Here is a 25,436-nt window from a genome sequence, read left to right as displayed (position 1 = left end):
AGTATTGAACTACAGCTCTGTGACTGAAGCTCTGTGGTTTGATCACTGAACCTATCTAAATCAGATGCAACAGGAGGACCTCAAGAATCAACTGAAGCAGAAAATTTAGTTTAATGCCACAGAAAAGGTTAATGCACATAGTTAAATGATCCATAAAGATTGAAAGACAAGGTCACACAGAGGAAGTTCTCATTGATCCCAGTGTCACTTGGAAACAAACAATTTACCAGGCAGGTGCTGTTCAAAACTTTCATTTTCAAAACTGCATGTTTCCTTAAAATTTCATGTTAAAACAGTTGCAAGGCATAATAAATGATTGAATTTCATGAGGACAGAGGACAGCCCAGCATATTGGAATACCTAAATAGTGTGCAATAAAGAAAGAGAAGGAGCTCCTATTCTTTTTTATCAGTCAGATTTCCAATGTCACTTGTACCAAGTACATGGGCAGTAAGAAGAAATGAGAGATCAAGGCAATTATGCCTCACCCTTGCACAAACCTTGATTACAAATTCAATAGAATTTCTGGCAGAAGTTTGCAATCAAACATTTGCTTTTACTTTCCTTCTAGAATTATAGACAATTTATAACCCAAAATGAGGGTCTGTGCCCATTGGAAAAGAGCTCTCCAACCTAATTATTTGTACACATTCAAGTGCTTTTTAAATGGGATGAGGGTTTCTGTCCCTAAAGGCCATGAGTTCCAAACATCTATCACTATCTGGGTGAAAAAAATGATTCCCCATTTTCCCCTCTAATCATTCCACCAATTACTTTAAACTTGTCCCTTCTAAATTTCAGATTCCTCTGCTATGTCTTTCCTATGTACCTGGATCTTTCATTATCATCCTTGTTACTTCCTTAAAAACTCAATCAATTTATTCAGACACAACCTTGTTATATATGCTCATTTGCCCGGATTAATTTGTGATTTCGATACGAGGGTTTGTACTGTCATATACAATAGATTCCAGTCATTTATTCACCATTACCATCTTACACTAACTGGTCCTTAATTACTCAGTTTATCTCTTCTTCCCTTTGTAAACACTGGCACCATTTGAGCAGTCCTCCAATCCTCTTGGCATCATTACTGTAGCCAGGGAAAACTTTAAAAATGTAGTCAGAACCTCTGCAACTTCTTTTTTTGCTTCTTTTAACAACCTATTGTTTCACTAATCTGGCATTTATCCACTCTCAAAGATGCAAACAATACTTTTACTATATTCACACAATCCAACATTTCATACTCATCTTCCAGAACCACAACATCACCGTTCACGCCTGCTTTCCTAAAGACAGCCACAATTTTCATTTTTGTATTTGTTAGGAATCTTATCCTCAATCTCCGTCTCCACATGTAGGTTTCCTGTTTGGTTCTCAATTGGCCCTAGTTACCTTCTTGCTCTTTCGGTACTGATAGAAGTTTGGACTTCCTTTGATTTTACTTGTGAGTATTTATTCATAATCTGTTTGTGATTTCTTAACCTTCTAATTTCACACCTCTGAATGGCCTATGATACTGGGAAAAGACAAAAATTCTGATGATTTTCAAAGAAGGTAAATTAAACCGATGATACTGAAAAGAATTTTTTTTAGTTTGATTATAAAATGACAAACTTACCATGTTAAATATAGCCATAACTAATATAACTGCGGTAGTAGTCATTGTGAGTGTAAGACGTGGCCAAGGTCTATTAGTAATTATCTCAGACGATTTCAAAATCCACAACAAGGAAGCTGAAGCCTTCTTGCTACATTGCTAGATGCAAGAGAGACAATAAATTAAACTTCTATACAGAAAATGTCAAACTATGCTTACAGGAAAAAATTAACAACTTCTGCCCCAAGTGCTTTTCGCTGTGCTAATATAGATGGCAGCCCCCAAAACAATTGTTTTTATTTCCCAAATAAACAAGATTTAATGAGATTCAATTGCTCATGCAGCCATAGCTGTAAAAATCTCCAACCCCCTTTGATACCTTTCAAATATCTGAATGCATTGTTATAAAAACATGTGATGCAGAAAGACTCTAATGGATTAGAAATTCTTCCGCAAGTGAAAGCACTAATGAAACAGTACTATGTAAGGTCTCATGCCATGCCTGAGTGAGGCTAGAAGAGAAAGATATTCGAGTGCAGGTGACATCCTAAATGTTGTACACCTTAGAAGCGGCCGCACTGCGCAAACTATGCTGTAAGTCTTCTCTCTTGAAGAAGAGGTTTAAAAGGTGGGTGGGGGTGGAGGGAGATTGAGGTGGTCAAATTGCAGGGAGTTGGGCAGAGGCATCCGTGTGGGGATTGAGGGATTTGAAGAGGACATCATGGGAGGTGGAATTGCTTCATGAAAGATTGGAAGGAGGAGAGGATAGGAGTCTGGGAGATCAAGTGGTGGTGAGAACACAGGACAGAGGGTCACACAAAGCAGGGAATGATCAGCGAGGAGATCAGGGAAAAGATAAAAGAAGAAGTTCGGGGTGGAAGTCATGGGGTCAGTGAGAAGATCAGGTATAGTGGGAGAAGATCATGGGAGGAGGAGTAGAGATGGCAGAGTATGGCAGGTGGACGATTCATTGAAACCATAGAGTGACCTGAGGTGCCGTATGGGACACAGAGTAAAAACCTGGGAAAGGGGTAGAATCACATTGGAGGTTGTGGACAATTACTGAGAATGTTGAATGAAAACAGAAACTTACCTAAAGAAAGACAATACATTCTGGAACAGTTTTTATGACTAGACTCCTTTGCACTGGCTCAGAGTGGGGGCAGGTCCTTTCAGTAACACAGGAGCCTTACTGCTCCAGTGAGAACTCCTTCTACTGTCAAGGCCTTGCATCATTTGTAGCATTGTCCATGCCTCCAAGTGACATCATTTGTGCACTGCACGCCAAATGACATCACTGTGCATGTACAGCAGCCACCATGTGTGTGCATACTAAACGTACAGAGGTCCTGGTTAAAATTACTAGGTCTGCTACATGCATGCAAAGTACTGATCGCATTTATCCTATGCCCTGTTGATGAAACCCTTACTATATATGATTCATTGCAGCTGACTGCACCTTGACCCCTTTACCCATACGTGTCCCCAACCCTGTTTCCAGCTCCCAATCCTCCCTCCTCTCCAAGTCCATTACCCCTGACTCCCCAGATCTATTCCTTTCCCATTTCCAGAATTATCTAATTTCCTTCATGCTCTTCACAATGACAAGATGCTCAAAGGAAATGCCTTGAGCATGGAAGGCCGATTCAGTAGTTCATATTGCTTTGGATCTCAGGTACCAATAAACAATCCAACAGGAGGTGTTTGGACAGAACTTTTGGTATCTCACCAAAACCTGACTGCTTAATGCACCTTTACAGGCGCTGAATTATTTCCTGGCATCTGAATGTTTTTGGCATTCAGAAATATTCAAGAAGTATCAAAAGCTTTTAATACTATTAAAAAAGAAAAAATCCTTCATAAATCTTCAAAGTCAGTCAAATAACATAAACATTTAAAACCACTCAAGCAAATGGAAGCAAAGTCAAAAACAAAACCACTCAATCAAATGGAAGCCAGATTACAAGATGGTGCACGATACATGTGCAGATTTTCACCTTAAATTGTGTGGACTCACTGCAACTTTGTACTCTCTTGGTGGACACACTCTCTGAGGAGTCTCTCATCAGAGCCCATTTGGAAAATTATTTCCATACCTCTGGTCACAATCTTGGGACTTTTGTGTTTGTGCAGAAATTCCAAAATTGCTCACAATTAATTGGGGACAGTTTGGCAGATAAATGTTCAAAAGTCTGGGTTATTAATGCTGTTTTCCACTTCATGGATGCTGCCTGATCCACTGATTATCTTCAGCACATTTTTGTTTTTATTGAGGGTCTAACTAAAGCTGAAAAAAACATATCAAACTTTTAAAGGCACAACAGACCGCAGACGCTGGAACCTGGAGCAACACGCAAAGCTCTGGAGGAACTCAGCAGCTCAGGCAGGGTCTATGGAGGGAAATGGATAGTTAATGTTTCAGGTTGAGATCCTTCATCTGGAGGATGAAGGGTCCATATGAAGGGTCTCAATCAGAAATGTCGACTGTCCATTTCCCTCCATAGATGCTGGCTGACCTGCTGAGCTCCTCCAGAGTTTTGGGTGGTAATCAAAATGCCAGAATATGTTTATTTAACAGTCAGATTTTTGAGGTCAAAAAAATCCTTGCATACTCAGTCCCACTCAAAATTGGCACTTAGTTCAAAAACACCCAAGAAGGAATTACTGAAGCATAAGGATGTGTCAAATGTGCAAAGGCAGGACCATCATTTATTCATGATTTTAGAAGAACATACATTCCAACTGTATCCCTATTTACCATACAGAATCCCAAAATGTACATATTCATCAACAAATAGATCATTCCATTTTAACTTCCATTCCTCAGTTTCTTTACAAATTGTTTACTTCCACCATAAAGTGTAAATCATTAAAAAAGGGACGATGATGACAGGGGAAAAAGCATTATTGACAAAACTGCTGTGTGTGTCTTAAATGTTGCCCTTGTGAGAAAAGAAAGTGACAAACAGTGGATGTCCATTATGAGTTTATTGCAAGGGTTAGATAACACTTTAAGTAATATACAAAATAAAAAGAATCATTCATCCAACAGAGGATCATAGGGAATTTTGCTGCTCGATATTGCTTCTGCAAACAATTCAAAGAGAAAAGAAGGAAGAATAAAGATGATAGTTGAACTCAGGAGATGGGCAGCTTTTGTGAAGAGAAGAAACAAGAGTTAATGTTTAAACTCAATGGCCTTTCATTGGAACTGGGAATAGTTACAGAAATAACAAGTTCTAAAGTGTGAGAATGAGGGGGAAGGGCAATGGAACAAAGAGTCTTGATAGAGTGGATGGCAGGAGAGATTAAGCAACAAAAGGGGTGATAGTGCAAGCAGAAAGGAAGTGGTAATAGGGAATAAAGTGTCTGCCTGGAGGAAGAGTAAATACAGAATTAATCTCTGGGACTACAGAGAACTATGGAAAGATTGCTGGAAATCTGAAATAAAAATGTCAGAATTGCTGAGAGCCAAACACTTTCCAGGTGAAGAACTGATTTACTTGGGCAGTTCTTTTTCAATCTTTTTATTAAATTTCAAATTAATACACATAACATTAGTGATTATACACATGGTCCGAAGAGATTGGGATTACAATGATAACATTTGGGGGGGGCAGTTCTTTCTTTGCTATTCATGATGTGGTCTCCCTTATCATGGGGGCTGCTTTGCAGAACATCAAAGTCTGCAGAGGTAACCCCATGATTCCAGTAGCCAGTCAATTTAATTCTCTGTCTCACCTCCTCTTCAATTTTTTTTGCCTTGAGTTTCCTGCAATGTCTCAGTGTGGCCCAATGTAGGCCGAGGTGCACATATATCACTTGTTTACTTAACATGCACAGAAACAAAATCCTATGACTCTCTAACAATATTGTAGGAATACTTTGACCATGCATTCCTGCAGTAAATGCTCTCAAGAACAACTAAGATGGGCACTAAATGCTGGCCTTTCCAGCTTCATCCTCATTCCAAAGTATCTTAAAAAATGGCCAAGGCAATTCAACAATAGAGCCCAAACCTGTGATTTCTACCACCATGGAGGACAAGGGCTGCAGGTGCATGAGAACTCCACCACCTACAGGTTCCACTTCAAGTCACACACCTTCCTGACTTGGAAGTACATTGTCAGTCTTCACTGTCACTTCGTCTAAATCTTGAATTCCTACCCGACAGGATTATGGAAGGACTTTCACCAAAAATATTGCAGTGGTTCAAGAAGTCTGATCACCGCCACCTTCTCAAGGGCGATTAGGGAAAAACAATGAATCATGACCTTGCCACTGATCCCCACACTCTGTCAAAATATATTTAAAAATCTATTATATATAATGAATGAGGCTATCCAAGAATATAATTTAAAACTCTTTCCACTTAGAAAAGAGCAAAACGTTTTCTTCTCCAGTTTTCAATAGCCTCTGGATTTTATCTCTCATCCCACACTATAACAGTGACCCATATAAGAAGTTTTATGTTTAGATTTTGAGTGAGATCAGGATCATCCCACCACCTCCCACTGCACCAGCACCTCACTACCACCCACTATCAACTACCCTCTCACTGAGATAAGGTCAAAGAACTTTTCAATTATGACAAGCAACACTTTCTCATTCATTCTGACTACTTATCTAAGGTACTAGAGAACTGTGATTCTCATGAAATCATAGTGAATGACTTCAGGGGAAGTAAGCAGGAAAATTGTAAAAATAGAAATGAAAGTAATGCACCAGCCAATAACTTGACATAAAAGTAAGTGTCTATTTGTTTTCCTTCTTTCATATTATGAATGCTGCTGGAACAATCTACATCATAGCAAATGTTTATATCACTACATAAATGGCTTGATCTGCCTTGGGCTGCTCTAATTAAAATCCTTTCTTGTGCCTCTTAAGATGTACAAAATAGTGTTCATGATTACATCTAAGCATTGTTAAGGCATAATTTAGATTGGAGATGGAATGGCAGGCTGAATACTCCTTGAAATTCCAGGATTTTTTACAAATATTTAACTGTAAATTTTCATCAGCGGAGTATTCCATCTATTCCAGCAAGAAAATATATAAATATATCTCCAGATTTATTCAAATGGCTCCTCCATGTTTTTTTTGGTCTTTGGTCTCTTAAATTAAATTTCGTAAGTCTGTTTGAGCTGTTGGCTAATCATGTTCTCCTTCTGTGCTGGCTGAGCTCAACTGTGATGTTGTCTTTATCAAAAAATGCCTTTTAACACCCATCATGTAGGCTGAGCTACAAAAACGTGAGAACAATCGCACAGTGTGCCCAGCACCCACTGAACAGGATTGCACTTCAAATTAGCACCCTGGGGGAAGGATAAAATGAAGTTTCGGGAAAAGAACAGCTTGTCTAAAATTGCTATTTTTAACATATATTTCTTCAATCAATGTTGCAAAACATTTTAAGAAAATGTGCCGTTTTTCTGCTCTGGGCGATATGTTCATCTATAACTCGTAGATGGAAATGAAACATTATCTGACATGAATCTAAATACCTATTGGTTAACATAATTTCACTAGAATAACTTATTGTTATCTCCAGCCCAGACAAAAGGTATAAACCCACCAGAAGCTGACCAGCAAAACAGGTGAAGAGGATGAAAACGAGAATGAGGAAAGCAATTCCAAATGAAATCCCAAGAACAGGCGTTCTAGAACAAATCAAAATATTTCACTTAATATAAATGCATTTTTGATGAATTACACAAATAACATTAACATCATCAGAAATGGCAAAGACGTACTTCACTTTTTGCATGCTATTATGTCTAAAAAGGTCACATTTATTGAATTACCTTTTGAACTGCAGCTACTTTTGCCATGCAGGCGGTTGTCCTATTGTACATAACAAAGCCCCACAAGTAGCAATGAGATATTAAAAAAAATAAATAGGACTGAGAAATAGGATCTCTAATATCTTGCACAGCCACTGCAGTGGCCATAACTCAAGGGCCAACTGTATTGAAGCAGCTGTGCAGATTATGCAGTCAAAAAATGAGTTTGAATTCACAGTCTTTTAATTGATGGGTGAAACTTAGTCTAACTCTATTGATGGGTAATGGAGTAGCATAGCTTAGTAAATCACTAAATTGCAGCGGGATGGAATAATGTTATCTTTCAGGTTATTTTTCCCTCATGTTTCTAATCTCAGCCATTGTGGGAAAATAGTGACCTGAAGTCCTGACTTCATCAAAAAAGGGAAAATTTGGTGATAAAGCACATATAATGCTTCCAAGCAATCAATTCATTTGTGCCTGGTTGGAGGCTGACAAAGGAGGGGAGGAGGCTGATCTCTGGATTGCAATCAGTTTGTACTATAACCAATCATGGCAGTAAAAAAGACAAAGTGGAAACAATCAATTAGGTTCATTTACAATAACATAGCTTTCATTGACTCTGCTAGCATGCATTACAAAGTCAAATCTGTGGCATAAGACCCCATTTGTTATATGAACTTTAGATTAAATGTTCTGCAAATTCTTGTGCACAGTGACAAAGTGATGGGTATGGTCACATAGCGGTTAGGTTGATGGATGATTATTCAGAATCCTGGACTGTTGATCTTTAGGCATGAGTTTAAATCCCATATGGCTGTTAGGAAATTTAAACTTGTGTAATTAAACAAGTCTGGAATAATAAAAAAGCTAGGTTCAATAATAGTAACAATGAAAGCACCAGATTGGTAATAAAATCCATCTGTTTACTGATATCCTTCAGGGAAAAAGATCTGCAATTCTTGTCTAGTCTTGTCTGTATGTGACTCCAAATCTATCAATACGGTTGACTGACCTCTGAAATGGCCCAGAAAGCCATTCAGTTCAGGGAGTAATAAATGCTGGCCCTGATCGCACCATCCACACCCAGTGAATGAACATATATCATAAAAAATACATTAAGATATATTTCAGAGTTAGATGCCTATAGTTGTACAAAGAGGAACGTATTGCACAATGTTATCACTCAATTTTGATTATTACTGAGCAAAAACCAAAGTCAAAAGAAATCATATATACAATATAATAATGAAAACCTGGTTTTGATGCATCATTAAATACTTGCTTTCTGATTATTAAAACATGGTGGGATTAATGACTTTTTAAACTTGTACTCCCTTTTATATTTCAACTCTGCACCTTTGACAATACAACTTCTCTATTAGCATGCATCATAGATCATTTTTAAGCAGAGTATCTCTACATGGTTCCTTGATCAGCCTACAGGGTCAGAAGAAACAAAATGGTAACAATTATTAAGTCTATCATGACTTTCCCTGGAATCTCAATGGCTAGTCTGCCCCTGGCAGCTTGTTTCCTGGAGTAATGCCGGAAGGAAATCCATGATGTTAATTTTCTTTTCTTGATGGCACAGTTGGCAAAAGCAGAGTGAAGTCACTAAAGAAAGCTTAAAATAAAGTGGTAATTTTTACTTTAATTTGACTCTAGATCCCCAGTAAAAAATTAAGTTACCCATTATCATAACGCTGAATGATTAAGTCTTGCATGTGAAAAATCATACAGAGAAAAGTAAAAAATTTTGTTGATGTTTTGGATTTTAAAGGTCCACTTGTAGCAGTTTCATAAGATTGCTAGCACTTGTCGAAGGACATTGGGAAGAAAATCCAGGTTCAGCTATGGTGCAGTCAATGATCACTTGTGTTTTTAAATCTTATCACAATGTCAAAGACAAACCACTATATTGAATTTTGGTGAAGTGAAGATATAAATTTACATATTGATCAGATAGTAGAGGAATAGTAATCTACAAAACAATGCAAGGTTTAAAAGTCGTTGGGTCACAGACTACATCTTCCCCTCATTTCTATCAATGGGCTAGTCCATTATTTAGCAGATCATGTCATGAGATTCCATCGTGTTCTTTCCAGTTTTCTTTTTTTTGGTTTTCTACTTTAATTAAATACTTGAATTCTCATTTTATTTAAAAAATACAGGCTCCATATAAGGTATTAATTATGAAGAGTAGGCATCATATATTTAATTAAAAATTACATTTATATTATTTAAATGACATATTTTTAAATATTTAACTGTAAAGGATCATTTGTTTCCAAAGAGCGAAGGACCGAGCGAAGGACCAGGAAGAAGGTCCAGATTTCCCTTTGAAGAATGGCTAATCCTCATCACCAGTCATAGTGGGTGTGTGTATTGTCTCTAGCTATGAGGACAGGATAAAGTCTACACGTTTCCTGGCATTAAGTGGGTGGTACAGTTCAAACCTCCTGAGAAACACACAAGGATTTGTTTGAAATAATGATAGATAATGGAAAAGATTTTATTTAGACCTTTTTTGATGAAAAATAAAAAAGCTTTTGGGCTGTTGGCAATAATCTTAATCACTTCTTCTCCAGGCAAGTGATGGTCAGAGAGGACTGATGGATAAACTGGCAAATATGTGATTCCTGAAATGAGCTGAAATAAGCTTACCTCTAACTTAATCATGGTAAATCTGGGAGGACAACACAACAGCCCCCTCAGTTATTGGGCTATTTCCTCAGATCTTGTTAGCCATTTGATTTTGCACTGACTATCAGAGATACCCACAGTTTGTGAAAGAGGGAGGCGATGCATTTTAGAGCAATGCTGAGGAGTGAGAGGAAGAAGCAATGATTCACCCTCTCCTGGCTGCAGCCTCTTTCATAGTGATCACTCCCTCCCTCCTTGCTACCACAGACTCTGATTTCCATCATGTAAATTACATGACTGCACCCACTTCAGTGACAGACATTGTTAAACCCTGGCAGCTGGGAACCTGGCCACCATGGGAATGATCACCGGAGTAGTCTCCTTCTGGACATAATCTAAAAATAGCAAGCAGAAAGCCTTCAACGTTGACCTTGTTCTCTGGAGGTTGTGTTATCTGTTATGCCTGCCATTCCATGAACAAGTAGCTTGGAGAGTGGTTTGTTGCGGGGTCTAATCAGCATTTCCACACGTTGACTTCCAAACTTGTCCCTTTTCAATGTGGGAGAGCAAAGTGGAGAGCCTGGAATTCACCTTCTGTCTCATTGCCATGGCAACCTTCATCTGTGCCTGCTGGACATACTGGCATTCTCTCCCTTTGTTGGTGGAAAGCTCTTGATGTCTCAGAGAAATGTAAAAGAATGGAGAAAACCCAAGGAAATCATCCCCGTATTTCATGCACATTAAAACATTCATATGTACTTACTTTGGCAACACCAAAATCTGAACAACAAAGATGCAGAAAAATATGAGGCAAGCACAGGTGACATAGTACTTGAAGGCTGGAAGTGGAGTTGCTCGATACTGCAATAGTTAATAAAAACATATTAATTAATGATCTGCTATAAATTTCCAACCCTCACTTGACAGCAAACTGACATTTCTCAGAGAGAATGGCTCCCAAACTCTCCAGGCGGCCTTTGCTGGATGAATCTGGAGCAAATTGACTTCTCATAAAAGAATTTGAAAAACATTCCCAAGCAACGATAGTTGACTTGTTTTAGCAGATTTCGTGTTTATCCGACAAATGGCATGCAGAAGCCAATGAGAGGATGTTTTCACAGATTGTTAAATATGTCTGTGTAGGATAAATTTATAGATGTGTAATTTAGCTTTGCAAAATTTAAATGCAAAGATATTTACATTTGTACAATGCATGTACGAATGTAGCACAAGTTTTAAATGATAAAACAACAGAAATCATACACTTCTTTAAGAATCTATTGAGGGGTTAAAATGGGTTGTATATAGTTTGTTTATTAAATGCCATGCAGCTAACTGAGCTTTGAGAAGGGGGGTTGAAATGTCCGTATGTATTTCTGCAAAGCAAACATTTATAAAGGGATGTGTACAATGAACCTAATGATTGCTAGCAGCATGCAGAGCAGTGAAATGAAAATATTTATCAGCTTACACCACTGACTGAATCAGTTCTGCTTTTAACCAATTCCACATTCCAGCTAACAGCTTTCCTTAACCTTGCACAGCTGAACATGACCTTAAATCAATGAAGGATTGCTGCTGCTGCTGCCTGAAGGGATTATAACATCCTTACAGATTAGGTGCTGGTTTATTTCCTCTTGCTGTTAAGCATTTTGGAGGATCTCTTTTCCTACTTGAAGTGCAAAAGTGGTCAGGTTGCTGCTGAAATGCTTCTTTTTGCCATACAAAATAACGTACATCACTGGAAGGAGTTGCCTCAAGACACGGATTGCATGCTAGAGCTCTCTTTGGCAATTGAAAATGAATGGGAAAATGAGAGAGACCATGCAAAGCAGGGCAAGCTGCTAGGATCAGTGGCGGGAGAGGGGAGGAGTGGTGGTGGGGAGGTAGACATGTGGGGTGGGGAGGTGGTGGCAGAGTTGGGAAGAAAATCCCTCAGCCTCTGAGCTGGACATATCCACCAAGGGAATAATAGTTTTAGCTCAATTTCAGCGTTGACCAAGGTTCAGTATGTGGTCATCCACAACAGCAGTTAGGAGTGAATTCTCTCAAATTGTGAAGCCATAACTGCAGTCACAAAACAGGCAAGCACATCATTGGTGTGACTGTCATTTTTGAATGGCTGCCAGTCAGCAGTGAACCTGAGGTTTGCCCTGGTGTTACATGTTTGAGAGTGGGGTAAGATATTTGAGCTGAAGGAGTGAATACTGATTGATTGTTGGTGGATGTACTGAAATGAGTAGTGGATGAGGCTCGTGGTGCAGTTAGCAGAAAATGCCATTTGAAAATGGAACCATTAGAGCTCATCTCAACTCACTTAACATTTCCTTATGCTGTTTTCAAACTCTTTGATCTATACTCCTAACTTTGACCTCCTGCTCTTCTTATTGCCTCCTGAGCATGTGCTTCAAAGGCTCCTGTCCCCCTCTTGACACATGTCCCAGAAATTGTTCTACATTCAGAAAGGCACTTCAGACTAGTGACAAGTGGGGGGTGGGCCCTTGCATGTTTTGTATGTGGGCTCCTGGCTGTAATGTTCTACTGCACTTGAGCTTCATGGCCTTAGTCTTTCATGCTGAGTGATCACAAAGGCCGTTTCTCTGCTAGCACCTCCATTGTGCAGCTAATGGAGAAATTCAGATAGGTAGAAGACAAAAGAGACTACAGATGCTGAAATTCAGAATAAAAACCGAATGCTGGAAGGACTCAGCGGGTCAGGCAGCGTCCGTGGAGGCAAAAGGTGTAGGTTGATATTTCGGATCGAGCCCCTGCATCAGGACTGAGAGGAAACAGGAAAGATAGTCAGTATGTAGCAGTACATAGGGGAATGGGAAAGAGGGTGGTGGGAGATCGGTGGAACCAGATGGGGAGGGAATGAAGGGCAGATCATGCCAGGCTGTGGAGGCAGTGGGAAAGGGGTGGGGGGGGGGCGGAATGGTTTGGAACAGAGACTGGTAGGTGATAGGTGGAGCCAGATGAGGAGGGGATAATGGGCAGATGAAACTAAGTGAAGGGAGGGGATAGGACGGATGAGCAAAGGGAGAAGAAAATTAGGTGGACGTCAAGGGTGTGTGGGAAGAGACCAAGGGTGCGTGCATTACCTGAAATCCAGATAGGTGTTGGACTACAAGTTCTGGGCTTGGTTGGGGAGCAGGCACGTAGAATGGGGGATGGATGGGGGAGGGGTGGAGCAGGGGGCGAGGTATGGCTGAGGACAAGGGATCGGGTATCGGGGGAGTTATTGTTGTCATCATCTGTTTGGTGTGCGGGAGGGGGTCAAGATCGAGGTCAGCTACTGGTGGGAGAAGCAGGCAGGGGGGTGAGGCAGTGGGGTTGGGAAGGAGACTGAAGTGAGTTGGGAAGGGGGTGAGAGCAAAGGGGAAATAAAAAACTTACGGTAGGCCCCCCTATAGGTGGAACTAAGAGGTAGACTCAGGCAGGTCCCCTTAATCTTTTGTTGAAGCAGGCCCAACAGGTCGCTCCTACACTTAACTCCTTTCAGAAAACATTTGCGTATGCTTTCTCTCGTGTCCAGCCTACTTTCATTCTGCAGTCCAGATTCGGTTCGCAAAAGGTTCCTATCACATTACTGCTTGTACTTTACCTTTAAAAGGGACAGGATGACTTTCTGAATCACTAGCTGCCCAGGCTGGCCAGGTCCCTTGCTGATGTGTGCAGTCATGAACACTTTGGTCATTGGCATCTGCACACAACAATCATTTCAAACAGCAGGCCACAGAAATTTAATAATATTCTTCCTGTATTACACTAAACAGGCACAGACTATTCACTTAACACGATTCTAAAAGCCCCTATATTGAGGATTGACCAAATTAACAACTAATACCTTTGATTAAAACACCAGTTATTGAAATAATGTGGCACTTACCTCTTTTTCCAATTCTTGATTGTGAAAGAAAAGTGAAATTCTTTGAATGTCATCAGATTTTAGCCATTGTCTGCAAAAGCAAACACATTTTCTATAATGGAAAACAAACAAAACTGTAGATGCTGGAATCTGAAACACAAACAGAAATGCTGCATAAGCTGCAGCCTCCCTCATGTCAGACCACAGCCTCACAGATGACTCCGTGTAATATTGCTCAGAGTTGTAAACCCAAATAAAATGAATTAAGAGCATGAGTAGACCCTTGAGCGTTCTCTGCCATTTAATAAGATCATGGCTGAATGGATTGTAACCTCAACTCTGCATTCCCACCCACACCTGAAAACCTTTCACCCCTGAGCTTACTAACCACTTATTGACCTTTTCCTTCAAAAATATTCAAAGATTTTGCTTCCACTGCCATGGAAGAAGAGAGTTCCAGACTCATGAACCTCTGAGAGAAAATATTTGCTTCATATTTACCTTAAACGGGCAACCCATTTTATAACAGTGATCCTTAATTCCAGATTCTACCATAAGAAGAAACATCTTCTCAATATTTTATATGTTTCAATCCAGTTCCTTGATCTTCTAAATTCCAGTGGATATACGTTATTTGTCCAACCTGTTCTCTCAACACATGCTGCTCATTATAGGTATTAGTCGAGAAAGCATTTTTAAACTGCATTTATATTCTACCTTAAGTAAGGAGACCAATACTGCACACAATGCCCTAAGTAACTGAAGTACAACGTATTTACTTTGTATTAAACTCCCTTTGCAATAACCAATAACTGTTTGGTATAACATACTGAAATGCAAGAGGCAGTATGGTGCTTAAATTCAGGACAAATTGCTACTTTATATTTGAATGTCCTTTCATTTGTTATTCTTGTAAAGTCCTGTGAATGCGTGACCACTATGTAAAGACACTTGATATTGTCCTGATTGTACCCATTATTGTACAGGGATAACTGAACATGTTGTTCTGGCAATGATTGTGTCTTCAGATGGTGTTTGAGCAGCCTCCTGTAACCTCTGAAGATGCCCAATATGGTGTCCTGATGTCAGCAGTATCTTTTTAAATTGTTTACAAAGCTGGCAAATACCACAAAGTGCTTATAGTTGAACTGTGAGTGATCAATGGAAGTGTTAAGATGTGCCCAAAAGACTCAGTGTCTGCCATTAAGGCCAGAAATAGATGTGGTGCACATTGATGATGTCATTAGTTGTGTCATTGATGCCAGAAAACATTTTTCCTGCCAGGGTGAATAATGCATGGAAAAGGCCCATAGCAAAATTGGCTTGTGCATTACTTCTAATGTAAATAGGCACTCTCCCTTTAAGTCATGAACCAAATAGCTTTTATGGGCTTATGACCTTTGCACATAAAAAAAGGACACAAGAGGGTCCAATTACTGGGCAATATTCTCTGAGCCTTTTGGTGCCAAGAGGAGTGCCTCATAAACAGTAAAACCACAAATATTTTTCGAGCTCTATGTCTCTGCATTTCGTGTCTGCCAGATAGGAAGGCTACAGCAGTAAATGGTCTGCAATGGTGTCATAGGATTTCACTCTGCTTACTTCAAGGAGGACTCTAGTAATTTTCAGCTAAGCACCTCTGGAATCAGTAGCGTTGATTTGGGTCCCTGGATAGGTGAGGCCCACAGTCAGTTTAAAAGCCCAACTAAAGTAACTCCTTGAGAGTTGAGGGAAGGCGAGAAAAGCACTAAAATTGGAATGCGACATAACTGCAGATGTGCAGGAGAACAGAGAGAGAGAGATAAGAAGGAAAAATTATGAGATATCCAGGCAATTGTAAAGGAGAAAGGAAAATGGGCATGTATAATTAAAGATGTGGGAGAGAAAAAGTGAAGGAGATAAACAGGCAAGTCCCAGGATCACGTGGTGCAAATGTAGGGGGAATTGAATGTTAGGTCTAACTGTGATCGCAGCTGGCTCAAAAACAGTTTAATCAGACAGAACCATCTAATCGGTATTTAGATATGTCAGAAAAAAACACCCTGCTGATCCTAAAGGCTGAGAGTACTGGGCAATCTTTTATTCAATTAAACCTTCATGTCTAAGATGTATCCCAAGTGATTCAGTTTTTAATTCTCAGGCTTTAGGCACAATCATTCTACTGTAATGTTACCTGGATACAACAGTTTGCTTTGAAGTTCTCATTCAGTTGACTTGCTAGGAAACACAGACCTCAATTATTTACTCGGTTCATGTAGTGGATGGAGGGGGCAGGGTGGCAGTCTTTGGGGAGAAGGTACTTGGTTAGTGTTTTATTTCTATGTCAAGTCAAGTTGAGTTCATTGTTATATGCACAAGTACATGTATGCACAGGTGCAATGAAAATCTTACTTGCAGCAGCATCACAAGCACATAGCATTAGAGACACAACATTCAAAAGAAAAACATAAATTATACATAAACTATACAAAAACTGTACAAGAAAGAATACAATTAGAATCGTAGTGAAAAGTGGTCATCGTGTTACTATACCTAGGTAGTGATAAGGGTTGTGCAGGTTGGTTCTCTGAATTGTTAAAGAGATGTTGAGGGTTTTTGGTGTGGGATGCTGCTTTTTTGAAGCAGCACCTCATGTAGATACTTCCTATGGTGGGGAGGGATGTGCCGTGATGTATTGGGCTGAGTCCACTACTCTCTGCAGCTTCTTATGTTCCTGTGCATTTGAATTGATGTACCAGACCATGACACAACTAGTCGGGATACTTTCAACAGTGCATCTGTAGAAGTTTGTTAGAATGTTCAGTGACATGCCAAGCCTCCTTAACCTTCTAAGAAAGTAGAGACACTGGTGTGCCTTCCTTGTGATTGCATCTTCTTTATTTTTGTGATGCTGCTTTATTGCAAACAGGTGGTCTTTGATTGATTGATAGACCTGCTAATGTTATGCAGTAAATACTCCATTGGAAGGAATGTATGCATGGTTGCTGGACTTCACAGCTCCAAATTTTGGAGGTGAGGGAGCAGTACATATGCTGTGGGAAGAGGCGGCAGTTCTGATTGATGAGATTTAATTAAAACTAGGTGCAAATGCGTTTAGAGTGGTTTTAAATCTTTCCATCTTACCCCAGAATCTGGCGCATTTCTGTGATTAAAACTACCATTCCCCCACCCCTTTCCTTCCAGATAGTTCCCATCTGGCCTTTGGGCTTCGCAAGTTTTCTGCTATGGTATCAAGGCGGTTGAAATTCTGTGGTGATTTAAGAACAATTCTTGAGGTATGATCAAATCTATTGTCATTACAAGATCTTGCCATGATTTTAATCTAGATCAGGTTAGTGGAAGGCAGGTCTCCCCCCTTGAAACATTCCAGACTATTTGTTTCCCAAGTCACATTTACATGCGGCTCCATTTTAGTCCTCCACCCTTTCCTGTACCCCTAAAAATGTTAACAGGGCTGATGTCAGGGAGCAGGAAACCACAGCAGGCCAACACCACTGACATAAGGTTAGTGATAGGGTAGGAGTCTCCAAGAAGCTGCCAGTACTTGGAAGGAAACAGAGAAAGCAATGTAGAATTATACTTGTCTGCACCGAATGAAATAAAATTACACTAGTGGTGAAACGACTATTAAAATATCCATGCATTATCAATGGCATATCTGCCCTGTGACTTCAAATTTTGATTTGGTCCACCTAGGTCCACGACGGGCTGCTTCCACACTAGCCTCATGCTGACCGATAAGAGAGGATGGTCATGCAGCACCATGTACCCAGCTGTCCCTTTCATCTCTTGCCCAGCCCATTTGCATTGTTCTGGCCGGGTTAAAATTAGGGATTCAGATTCTGTGGCAATTCTGTTAAGAAACAAATTCCTATCGAGAAGTAATGCAGATTTAAAAGTCATTACAGTTTTGGATTCATCGATACGACCAGACATCCGCAATGATTTAAAAGCATGGACAATGCTTGGCCTTTGATGTTCTTATGCTAGTCAGCTATCACTTGACAATTAGCTGTCCCTGCTAGATCACTGCATTCGCAGGTGTACAAAGCCTGGGCTGAATTTTATAGGGTTCTTTGCCACCAGCATGATGTTGCAGATGGATTGAATTATTGGAAAAAAGTGGATACATTGGCAGCTACTTTCACTCCTTGACATTAATGGATAGAAACATTTCAGACAACATCCCTATGGTTTTCTAATTAACCTCTGTAAAACGGCACCAAATGTGTTAGACTTTGGAGCAACTCATTAAACCCCATGCATCTCACACTTTGCAAGTTTCATGTGTTGATTAGAATTTTTGTAGAGTCAGTCAATCAAGAACACAAGACAGATGAAATTATATGAACCTGTCTGAACATTATCTCATGATAATGTTCACATAGGGGAGGGGGATGAGGGGGAGGAGGATGGGAGGGGGGATGGGGAGGGGAGGGGGAGGGGAGGGGAGGGGGAGGGGAGGGGAGAAGAGGGGAGGGGAGAAGAAACGATAAGATAAGATTTGTTGAACCACCCAGCAATACAAGACCTGGGCAGAATATTGCAAATCAACAGAGAAATGTGCTTTTTAATGTAGTATTGGTTAATGAAAATATTTACTGAACTTTATGACAATGATCCAAATCCCTAACCATCTGATAAATCTGAGCCAGTAATTGCCTAATGCCTACAGCACAGGGAAACTTTAGTAGATCTTTGACCCACTAGATCTATTTTGCTGTTAGTCTAATATTTGACAGGTTGGTGGACATATGATTGCACATTTGTCTTTATGAGCTAACAGCACATATCAATGAGTTACATCGCAACTAAGCTACATTTACTTTTATTATTTTTGTCTGTCTGTGTTATTCTTCAAAAGAAGTGGTGAGACAGTAAACACTTTAAATTTGCTCATGTTACAGAGATACTAACAATCCCAAATAGAAACATTAGGCAAATTGTGTGACATTATATTTAACACTGCTTTTTAAATTATATATTGTCTACTACCTCTGTATTCTGAGAGAATACTTTCTTTAATGTAACCTTACTTTTGTGAATTAATTCCGTCAATAGCTCGGATCATTCTTTCATTTAATTCCTCCTCGAATCTCCTTTTTTGTGACTTTGTTCTGCAACGGTAAAAGTAGTTATCTGTCAATGTGTAGAAGAAAATATTTTATCAGCCAAATGAAACTTCATGAAATTTGGATACCCATATTTTGCTTAACAAGATTTTGTGAATAGTTAATTGCTGTCATACATTGATTATAAAATTGTGTTCCATGACAATAAGAGCCATAAGACCAGACACAGGCTAAGATCTTGGTACACAACTTCTAAAACACATTTAAAAGAGTTTAAAAAAAACAGGTTCTAGCCTGTGGTACCAGTTGCTCTTGGGACTTTAAGAAAGGCAAGAGCAGGGAGGAAGATCAACTTATTTCTGTATCCTAAGCTTCTGCAAGTCCAAGGCTATTTTCAGAGGCCAGTTGACTGGAAGATAAAGGGTATACTGGCATCTTCATAGGCATAGATGGAACTTAATGGCAGCCTGGTCCCTTAAAGAATTAAGGCACAAGAATTGTCGTGCATTTTACTTGTTTTTCATGTAATAACAAATACCAGTTTTTAGGCATATTTGCAATTTAATCATCAGCATACTCTAATTTCAAAGCCATTTAAAAGCTTGATAGTTACGTATATAAAATTCCTCTCTGTTCTTATAATGAAGGTGTTTCAAACCAAAAAGAATGAAAATTTCAGCAACCTCAAATATAAGAACAAACATAGGCTATCACAGGATGATCAGGAAGTTACTGGTGGAGCTAATAAGTTAGAAGTCATAAATGAAGCAAGTTAATCAACACTAACCTTTCTGTGCATCGGTGGAAATGGTATCGAACCATAGGCATGTCCTGTAAAAGCGGAATAATATTTGATCGTTAGTACCTGGAACAAAATGAAAATGGTAAGAAAACACACCTTCACACAAATTGGAGTTCATCCTTAACTGATGTGCTAAATAGGTTCTCTGTTATGCATTAATGCCCAATCAGTCGAATCACCAAAAATGGCAAACTTCAGAAAATTTGGCTTTAAGGATTTGTTGGGATGATTTGGATCCAAACCATGTCCTGGGTGGCTGCTGACAGCAACTCCCTGCAATAATCACAGCTGCTGTGAGGAGTCATGTGAAGTTAGTCCAAATCTTAAAGAACTCTTTCCATGGTGACCACATTGGTCGTTAAGGTGAAAGCAACTGCAGTGCAAGGGAAGGGCCACATCTTCAGTCTGAGGGGCCATATTTATAGAACATAAGAAATAAGAGTAGGAGTAGGCCATCTGGCCCATCGAGCCTGTTCCGCCATTGAATAAGATCAGGGCTGATCTGGCTGTGGACTCAGATCCACCTACCTGCCTTTCCCCCATAACCCTCAATTCCACTACTATGCCAAAATCCACCCAAATGTATCTTAAATATACTTAATGAGGTAGCCTCTACTGCTTCCTGGACAGACTTCCACACATTCACTACTCTTTGGGAAAAGCAGTTCCTCTTCATCTCTGTCCTAAATCTACTCCCCCAAATCTTGAGGCTATATCCCCTAGTTCTAGTCTCACCTACCAGTGGAAACAACTTTCCTGCCTCTATCTTATCTATCCCTTTCATAATTTTATATAAGATCTACTTCTGAATTCCAGCAAGTATAGTCCCAGACTACTTGATCTCTTCTCGTAGGCTAAACCCTCATCTCTGGAATCAACCTGGTGAACCTCCTCTGTACTGCCTCCAAAGCCAGTATATCTTTCCTCAAGTAAGGAGACCAGAACTGCATGCAGTACTCCAGGTGCAGCCTCACCAGTACCCTGTACAGTTGCAGCATAACCTCCCTGCTCTTAAATTCAATCCCTCTAGCAGTGAAGGTCAACATTCCATTTGCCTTCTTGATAACCTGTTGACCTGCAAACCAACCTTTTGCGATTCATGCACAAGCACTCCCAAGTCCGTCTACACAACAGCATGGTACAATCTTTCACCATTTAAATAATAATCTGATCTTCTATATTTCCTTCCAACATGGATGACCTTGCATTTACCAACATTGTACTCCATCTGCCAGACCCTTGCCCACTCACTTAACCCATCTATATCTCTCTGTAGACTCTCCGCATCCTCTACACAATTTGCTTTTCCACTCAATTTAATGTCATCAGCAAACTTAGATACGCTATATTCGGTCCCCTCTTCCAAATCGTTAATATATATCGTGAGCAGTTGTGGGCCCAGCACCAACCCCTGTGGCACCCCGCTCACCACTGATTGCCAACCAGAGAAACACCCATTTATCCCAACTCTCAGCCTTCTATTGGTTAACCAATCCTCTCTCCATGCTAATACATTACCACCAAGTCCATGCATCCTTATCTTATGGATAAGTCTTTTATGTGGCACCTTATCGAATGCTTTCTGAAAATCCAAGTATACAACATCCACCTGTTCCCCTCTATCCACTGTGCTCATTATATCCTCGAAGAACTTCAATAAGTTTGTCAAACAGGATCTGCCCTTCCTGAATCCATGCTGCATCTGCCTGATAGAACCACTTCAATCTAGATGTCTCGTTACTTCTTCCTTAATGATATCTTCAAGCATTTTCCTGACTATAGATGTTAAGCTAACTGGCCTATAGTTACCTCCTTTTTGCCTAGATTCCATCTTCTTTAGCCCTTTGCCTCTTCTACCTATCACCTCTCAGCTTATTACATCTTCTCCCCCTCTCCCACCAACCTACCATCCCCTTCTCACCTGGACTCACCTATCACCTGCCTGCGTGTGCTCCTTCCCCTCCCCCCACCTTCTTATTCAGGCTTCTGCCCTCTTCCTTTCCAGTCCTGATGAAGGGTCTCGGCCTGAAATGTCAAATGTTTTTTTTCTCTCCATGGATGCTGCCTGATCTGCTGTGTTCCTCCAGCACTTTTTATGTATTGCTTCCTTTTGCCTACACCCTTTTTTAAACAGTAGCGTGACATTCGCTGTCTTCCAATCTGCCGGGACCTGCCCAGAGTCCAGAGAATTTTGGTAAATTATCGCAAGTGCGTCTACTATAACCTCTGCCATTTCTTTCAGTACCCTGGGATGCATCCCATCAGGACCAGGGGCCTTGTCTACCTTTAGGCCCACTAGTTTGCTCATCACTACCTCTTTCGTGATAACGATTTTATCAAGGCCCTCACCTCCCTTCGTATCCATAACATCTCTATTTGGCATGTTAGACATGTCCTCCACTGTGAAGACTGACACAAAATAGTTGTTCAAGGCTTCGGCCATTTCCACATTACCCAATATTAATTCCCCCTTCTCATCTTCCAAGGGACCCACATTCACTTTAGTCACCCTTTTCTGCTTTATATAACTATAAAACTTTTACAATCTGTTTTTATATTTTGTGCTAATTTACTTTCATAATATATCTTCCCTTTCCTTATTGCTTGCTCACTGGTCTTTTGTTGCTTTTTAAAGTTTTCCCAATCTTCCAGTTTCCCACTACTCTTAGCAACATTGTATTCATGAGCTTTTAGCTTGATGCTTTCTTTTATTTCCTTAGTTATCCAAGGCTGGTTCTCCCCACCCTTACTGTCCACAATGGAATATACTGTTGTTGAGCACTGTGTTGATTACCATCAGTTGATTGCCCTCAGAGGTGCCATTCATATGAGTGGATCAAGCCACTGCAAAGCACAGGCTTGATTATTCATTCCTATTATGTTGTTTATTCATTTTCTTATTCTTAAAATTAGACTTTGTTCTCCACCAAAATCCCAACCCACACTCCATGCTGTGCACAAAGTCCTAAATGGTGGGTAGACAGAGAACAGAAGCTACTAATTCTCCAACCACCCCTGGAGTACTTTAAACGAGATCAGAAATTTCTTTTGTGTGTGAAGTTCTTAAGTGCCGACTCAGATCCCATTGCTTCACAATGCAGCATGAAGAGCAGGATGCTATTGCCAAAATGCAATGAGCTCCTTTAGTTTTCTGATGCCAGTGGGCTCAAACTCATTTCTTCTAACATCACTTATAGTAGTCCAGATAAGAATCAAAATTATTAAAGTTTGTAAAAGTGTGATTATCATGGGATATTTTGTGCAGGGCATGGAACGGCACACAAAGTTCCAAAATAAAAGAATACATAGACTAAATATACCTTTGGTTTGTAAATGATTCTATATGTTTAAATGGATCTCCATATTTGAAGGCAATCTGACACTTTCTAAACATTAATTTTAGAGGACAGATAGAGAAATTCCAAACAAAAAACTTATCACTATACCTCCTTGATAGATTAGCATCTAATTCCCTTGTATTCTTCATTGGAGCTCTCTCCTGTACTCTCTGGTCCACCATGGCATTTTGTCTAAACTTTACCAGCCCCCTAGCTCTGCCATTGTTCACTTCTCTTTTCTTACTAACTCACCTCCTCCCCAGTTGCAAACAAGGTAAGGGGATATGCAATAAATGGTGGGAAACTAAGAAGAGAAAACTTGATATGTAAGTTCACAGATTTCTGAATGCAGTAAAGCATGTAGATGAGGTGGTTTAGAAGGTAGCTAGGATACATTCCTTTGCTGGCAAAATAATAGGATACAAGAGCAGGGAGGTCATTGTGGAACTGTATAAAACACTAGTTAGTCACAGCTAGAATACAGCATACAGTTCTGGTCACCACATTAATGGAAATATATGATGGAGTTTAGACAATACAAACTAAATTTGCGAGGATATTGCCAACACCGGAGAAGCTTAATTGTGAATAAAAATAGGATATGATGGCATCACTTTCTTTGAAATAGAGGAGACTGAAGAATATTTAATTGAGTTATGTAAAGTTATGATTGTTCAAGGTTGAATGAATTAGGAGACTTAACAGAGAAGTCAATAAACTGCTTGGGGTGGGGGCATGGAATTAAGGGAAATGGCAGAAGAAAGGGAAGGAGATGGATGAAGAATTTCACCAAAAAATGAGTCTATTGTCATTAACTGTAGCTATGTATTATAAATCACAGAGTTATCGCTTAATCATGGGATTCAGCAGCTCCAGTATGGCTCAAGAGGGTCTTCTGAAGCTGAAGGACCATTAAACACCCTCAGCAATCCATAGCCCACTGTTTAATTTTTGTTTGAAACCCTCATTACATTTAAAAATTACGTGAATGACAAGGCTACAGACAAAACTCAGAAGTAAGAGTTAGTCTAAAATTGCTCTTTTTTTAGCTTGTGTGGGCAAAATAGCCCAAATAGTTTCCTCCTGTGGTACAAATTTCTATGATTCTATTGAATATATAGCTAACATTACAGCAAAGGCTAATTAACATTGAAAAAGCTATTGTGGCATCACATATTCTGGCTTTGGAATTGTCAATTTGTTTTGGGACAGAACATGGCAAAACACTCAGTATGTTTTATATATAAGTTTCTGTGAAAGAGCATATGTTTGACAATCTAAATTATTGTTATAAATACTGTCTACACACTTTAAATATATTTTCATTTTATGTTATTATGGTATCACTAGCTATCACCTGGTAAAGACAGAAAACTTTCATTGTTGTGTCAACTTTACATTACTATAATCTTAGGGTTTACTAATGGTGTCAGAGGTTGCTGAGATTTTTCATTACTACCTTTTTTTTTACAGAACAAGCATTTAAAATACCCTTTATGTGGCAGCAAATCAAGAGAGCTTTAACTAACTTCCGACCAAGATGAGGACTCTTCTTTCCTTCCAAGGTTTTTCTACATTGTTAAACTTTTAATCATGATCCTGTGCCACACAATCACTCCATTACTGTCATCTAATTTAGACACTGAAATATTATTCCAGAACAGTCATATCACAATAGCCTCTCACAGATTTCAGCCTTTTTTGCATTTAATTGAAACTATTGTTATAACTGCAGCTTCAAATTATGGATTGCAGAGTTATCATTTAATGGTGGGATTCAGCAGCACGAGAAGGTTCTCTGAAGCTGAAGGGCCATTAAACACCCCCAACCACCTATTGTTCGTTCTGTAATTTTCAAAGCACATAATAATGTAGAATAATCTGAGAGTGCTGAAGTTTCAGCTGCTCTGCTGAAGAGTAAATGTTAAATATTGTTGATGCTGAAGAATGAAATAATTTTACAGTTATTTTGTAGTCATTGACAAGCCACAGTGACCAGGTTCAAGATAGATTAGATCTGAATGAAAGCATCCTCCAGTCTATTCCAGCAGTGCCTTAAATCCCATGAAACCTCACACTGTGTGTGACACTGTAGGTCTTTCACACTAAGAATACCAAGAATGTCGAATTGGTGCAAATAGTGTTGAATTACAGATAGCTTTAAGCCTGGACTTTATGGCAAAGTGAATCGGACTGAGACCAGTTGGAATTTATTTCATATTGTGATCTTGTTTAAAGTTATAATGTGAATCAGCTTTAATTAACTATAATTTACCTTGGCAGCTGCTTGAGGGAAAAGCAACATTGGATAAGTGGGAGGC

The 25,436-nt window shown here is 39.6% G+C and overlaps 1 protein-coding gene across 3 annotated transcripts in view; it reads right to left on the bottom strand.

Moving 5' to 3' along the window:
- Window positions 1-25,436, bottom strand: part of LOC127570729 (adenylate cyclase type 2-like) — a 390,852-nt gene that overhangs the window by 36,410 nt on the left and 329,006 nt on the right. For all 3 annotated transcript variants that reach the window (XM_052016520.1, XM_052016521.1, XM_052016522.1), the window contains exons 13-18: window positions 19,763-19,806; window positions 18,940-19,020; window positions 13,925-13,994; window positions 10,799-10,896; window positions 7,182-7,266; window positions 1,625-1,762 (exon numbers count right to left, since the gene is read on the bottom strand). In XM_052016520.1, the coding sequence (XP_051872480.1) occupies window positions 1,625-1,762; window positions 7,182-7,266; window positions 10,799-10,896; window positions 13,925-13,994; window positions 18,940-19,020; window positions 19,763-19,806 (516 nt within the window). The remainder of the gene's footprint in view (window positions 1-1,624; window positions 1,763-7,181; window positions 7,267-10,798; window positions 10,897-13,924; window positions 13,995-18,939; window positions 19,021-19,762; window positions 19,807-25,436) is intronic.

This window comes from Pristis pectinata, chromosome 5 (genome assembly GCF_009764475.1).
Source record: "Pristis pectinata isolate sPriPec2 chromosome 5, sPriPec2.1.pri, whole genome shotgun sequence".
Taxonomy (NCBI): domain Eukaryota; kingdom Metazoa; phylum Chordata; class Chondrichthyes; order Rhinopristiformes; family Pristidae; genus Pristis; species Pristis pectinata.
This window is presented reverse-complemented; position numbering and strand designations above follow the sequence as displayed.